Genomic DNA, 4,853 nt, shown 5'->3' on the forward strand with positions numbered 1-4,853 from the left:
TGTGAATAGGTTTTGTATTACGTACCTAACAAATGTATGATCATAGACCAGTTGTGACATTTGAGTCGTTCTGTTTATCCACTACTGCAGAGAGGCGGCCAGAACAGTTGAGTGAAATAATAGGTATGTTACTGAAAATATTTTATAAACATTTAGAACGATGAAAATCTCTGTAAAGGGAAAGCCAAGCTTCTGTATAGAGAAACACGAATTAGTCTACAAAATTTCTACGTATCAAACACTAACTTTTACTACTAATCAGCTGTATGGGGCCGGTATAAGCATAGTCTAATGAACATCGTTATTATAGGAAGGCCAGCACCCATGGTTCCTTCTATAGTAGCAGGGTCATATCAGAAAATCACAGATGCGAGACTATGAAACGGACCTCGTAAAAGCCAGCTTAGAAAATCTCAGGAACCGGTTTTAAGAGTGAAACTGGTCTTCCACCCCCTCCGATTACCGTTCCAGGGAGACTGAATATAAAATTACTCAAATGATGGCACGCAAAGAGACATAACCTTTGTTCTCCCCCCACCACTCCATCCATGAACTATTTGGTAAGGAATCTTAAAACCACCCTCGGCCACGCACTTTATAGTGATTCGTAAAATATTGATATCTTTGAAAATAATTCTGAAAACCCATTTTATTTGAGCACTAAACTTGGCAAAACGCGCAATGAATCCGAACATATCCGAGAGAAATTTAAGTATTGATGGGGCCTTCGACACATCATGCGCACGTATTTTAACAGCATAAGAGCAGTCATTCTAGATTACAAACATAAGGACAAAAAGTAAGCAGAAATTTCACTCAAATTTAGATTTTAAGTGAACTGGACAGTAATCATGTAGATATAGACTGGGTATGCCCACCCATAGCTGAGAACTAATCTGTTAGTTCACTCCTGTTTGCATTACTCTTATGTCCATCCGTAAACAGTAACCCACACAGAAATGCACTCCGCGGCTTACACGCACGGCGATCCCCTCGGCTCTCTCTTGGCCCAACTGTTTGGTCCGCTGCGGCCAGCATCACGCTCCTAGTTCCATCGCCGAACGTTCGGCGGCGCCCCTACCTGCGTGGCGAGAGGCTGTGGCGACCTCTTCCCAACTCTGCGTTTATGGAGGCGGTCTATAAGAAGTGTGGCCAGGCTGTACTGTGTTACACTCTAGCCTTACTTCAGTAGTAGAAGAAAAGCTAAGCGTAAGTAGTGTATTTGGGTGTCCATTTGCAGTTTCAGAAGCTTTGTAGTGGGAGGTCTTTGGATCTCGGCTAGTAGTTTCTGTAGTATTCTTTGCCTGAAATGTGTGAAAAAAATTATCTAATTGCACTATTTACGTAATGCAACGTTTAAAGTTCGTTTATCTTTTACCATGAAGAAACTCATAAATTAAACAACACCCGGTCGGCATAGATTTTATCTTACTGGTTTGACAGAAATAGAGAAACTAAAACGATATTTGAGTATATTTCTCCAAGGTGGTGTGCAGTTTTGCCTATCTCCTTTCTGCGAACTTTTTCTTATACATTAAGGTTTTTTTGGTTTTTTTTTTCGCGTTCCCATTGAGCCTCAAAGCTTCGTTCTAAACTTCAAGTTATTGATCTCATACACCTCTGAACTTCGTCTCTCGTGACTTTGTAAGTGACCATACAGTTAGTCAGACTAGACTCCCAAAATAATTATACTTACGCTTGTTTCTAGGAAAACTGACATCCCCCGAAGCACAACTTCACGAAATAAGCTCTAATGAAACCTAACGTGAATTTGACATTGAGTTTACTTTCCTACCATGAACTAATTTTAAATAGAAAAAATCTCTCACGCAGGAAGAGCAGCAAATGAGTTCCCTAGTTGTGTTGCTCCTGATCGCAGCCGGCGCCTTGGCTGAGGTGACGGAGTCCACCGGCAGTTCCAACAGCGCAATGCCGACGCACACCGACCACACTCCGGAAGGAAAGGTAAATCTGATCATTGCATACTACCTCTCCTAAGTGAGCTTACTAAGCGAACTGCCATGACTCTAATAGACAACTATCTAAACTTGAATACTACTGCAACTGTCAACGGGCGACTTCTGAAATGATTATGCTAGATACTGAACATTTAAATACTCACTGTAAATTAAAGCGGTATTTGAAACGTCCTGAACAGTACAGCTTATCTATGCTCAAAGCACATAGATAGAATTGTCAATCTAAATTCCGTAGTTAATAGATTATTCCATCAAATGTTTGAACTTACGAAATAGTAAAGTATTGTATAACTGGTATTAACATTTTAAATTTACCTGCCGGTAGAAAAGCGGTGGCTATAATATGTAGAAAGAAATGTAAACAAAACTAAATAGCGCTCCCCTGTTCGTTACGTCTTTCTGCACAGCCTTTCTCGGTAACTTAATCGAGGTATATGGTACCAGTTAACAGAACTTCTGTCGCTGTAGTTAGTCACAGATAAGGTCACCATCTTGAGCGAGACTGTACAACCGTTCGTAAACTGATACAAAACTTGACGCACGGTTGTTTACCCTACTTCTTACACAATGTGACATAATTGCCTTAATGGGATTGATCTGAGATATGGACTAAAAGATGCAGTCCCTGCTTCCCTTACTACCTCAATCTTTACGATTAAAATATTGCCTTGCTAAACATAATTCAGTAATTTCAATGATAGGGTCAGCAGTTGCTATGGATGTCTTAAGATATACTGCCTTCAGCTTCCGTGCCACTAAGTACGACTGTAAGATTTCGGAGTTGCGCCATTTTCAAGTGCATCAAGGATTTTTAATGCCCTGATAGACCTTGCACGCTACTTAAAGGAGCACGTTCCTTCCGACCGATTCTTGGAAAACTCCTAAAATAGCGTAAAACGCCTCATTTAGATAAGCGTAACATGTCGTCACAGGAGCAACGATACACCCATAATACACTTGAATGGCCTAGATCCGAAATTGTACAGCACCTGAAACAAAACGAACGGCAGATAAAGGCATCATGAAATACTTCCAAGGAAATTAATCAATACGCGCTAGTCAGCTCAAATTACTGCCTGCTTAATGAGAAATAGTTCTCCAGTTAATGGAATGTTCATCCAACGATAGCATTTCCTTTACACTTTCTATCTAGGGATTTAGGTGGACATGCTACTGGGTTTATCGGCAGATAACCTCTAACAAATATCTAATAATAGTAGGTATAGAACGATATAACGAATACGAGAATCGACCTAGTACTAGGGCGTTTACCAAATCTAAGCAACGTAACAAAAGGGTATTACAGCCGGACGTGAGTATCGCTTCTGAAACGTTCCAGACCCAAACTTAACAAACTGGCTGCTACAATTACCTCACAATTATGTTCTGTACTTCACAGCGTCTTTGATATTCGTGCACGTGCCACTTAAGTAAAATGAGATAATTATTCTTTGCAGGGTTGGTCAGATTACCCTAAAGTGATGGTACTACAGCCGATTACCACGGAGGAGTCCTCCGCAGAACCTTCACGCCCGCCTCCTATAAAGAGTGTTTGCATGATGAAGGTGAACTGCGCCGACACCAGCCCTATTGACTACGACGAGGTTGTACTGGTAATCTAATAACGTAAAATTATAGTGCTATCATGATGGCATTTATTTACTTCAGTCTAATTCGCTGTTGCGAATAGGTTAACAGCGACCAGCTCTAGGACTTTGCGTCCTTAGTAGTTGCAACAGTAAGATTAAGACTGAACTAGTGATGTAACAACTTGTTTACGTGTTTCAGGAGCTTCAGAGGGACCAGGGGTATCAGGACGCGCCAAGCACTGTTGAGGAAACGCCGACAGCTGCCACGGCGAGTGCCGGATCGCCGAAGCCGACACCACCTCCTGTGCCGTGCACTGTCGAGATACAAGTGGTGGGTGTCGCTTCCAGATCTGATCCCAGCTGTACACTAGGTAGTGACTGCACTAACCACTCTGAAGGCAGGTCTCATGCGGCCCTTCACGCTGTGCAAGTGTCTCCATCGCTAACTGCAACTTGTACTTCGAATCTATGTGGCGTTCCCCACAAGCCTTTTGCTCCCTTCGTGTAAGCTAAGGAATTAATTTCTTCATGCTTCGGCATGTGTCCTATCGACCAACCCCTTCTTTTGGTAAACGTAAACCACCAAACTTTAATCAGTATGTTCCGGAGCTGGATGACAACCCGACATAGCCATATGTTTGGCATAATGTAACACTACAATACTTCACTTGTGTTCGGACTGTTGCCGTGGTACCTGCTACTAAATTTTTAGTGTTTCCAGGATGGTGGCTCTCGGCCGTCGCCCGACAAACTCTACCCACACGTGAGCCTAACGCAGCTGTTGTATCCGTGCGTTGCAGCTGCAGACGTACCGCGGCCAGTGCGTGCGGCTGGGCCAGCAGTTCGGCGGCTGCCGCGCGGGGCCGTTCGTGTCGCCGCTTCAGCCGCCCTGCCATCCCCCACCTCAACAATAGCTGGAGGCGCTGCAGGGCCGCCTCGCGTCTCGTCACCTCCATCGGCTCGTTGTTGGCTCGCTTTTTTAGACTCACTTTTCCGAATGTAAAATTTATTGATGCTTCTAAATATATTTAAGCTGCAGGTAATGATTGTGGAACTGATTTAGTCCTCAAACCTGACATCAAAGAGATGTCCTCCCCTTGAACCTGTCACCTGGATGCCAGAAGTGGGGAGGATCACAACTGATCACATGACGCTAAGGACAGGTACCCGCATATCCTTCCCCCTTTCGCATGAGTCGCGTACGAACTGTTGAAAGGTTAGCAATGTCTACTAAATACTGAACAGCTACGACTCCCTTGGATCGGCGGCTTGAAACAGCGTTAAA

General features: G+C 43.4%; 1 protein-coding gene across 2 annotated transcripts; it reads left to right on the forward strand.

Moving 5' to 3' along the window:
• The first annotated feature begins 1,136 nt into the window (after positions 1–1,136).
• On the forward strand, positions 1,137–4,627 carry LOC126335519 (uncharacterized). Of its 2 annotated transcripts, none has more exons than XM_049998879.1 (5): positions 1,137–1,209; positions 1,834–1,965; positions 3,437–3,583; positions 3,768–3,899; positions 4,369–4,627. In XM_049998879.1, the coding sequence occupies exons 2-5, from the start codon at positions 1,846–1,848 to the stop codon at positions 4,480–4,482; spliced, it is 513 nt and encodes a 170-aa protein (XP_049854836.1). In that variant the 5' UTR covers positions 1,137–1,209; positions 1,834–1,845; the 3' UTR covers positions 4,483–4,627. The 2 variants fall into 2 exon arrangements, with proteins under 2 accessions (XP_049854836.1, XP_049854835.1); XM_049998878.1 differs by having other exon boundaries at positions 3,437–3,592; positions 4,369–4,626.
• The last annotated feature ends 226 nt before the right edge of the window (positions 4,628–4,853 follow it).

Source organism: Schistocerca gregaria, chromosome 2 (assembly GCF_023897955.1).
Source record: "Schistocerca gregaria isolate iqSchGreg1 chromosome 2, iqSchGreg1.2, whole genome shotgun sequence".
Taxonomy (NCBI): Eukaryota; Metazoa; Arthropoda; class Insecta; order Orthoptera; family Acrididae; genus Schistocerca; species Schistocerca gregaria.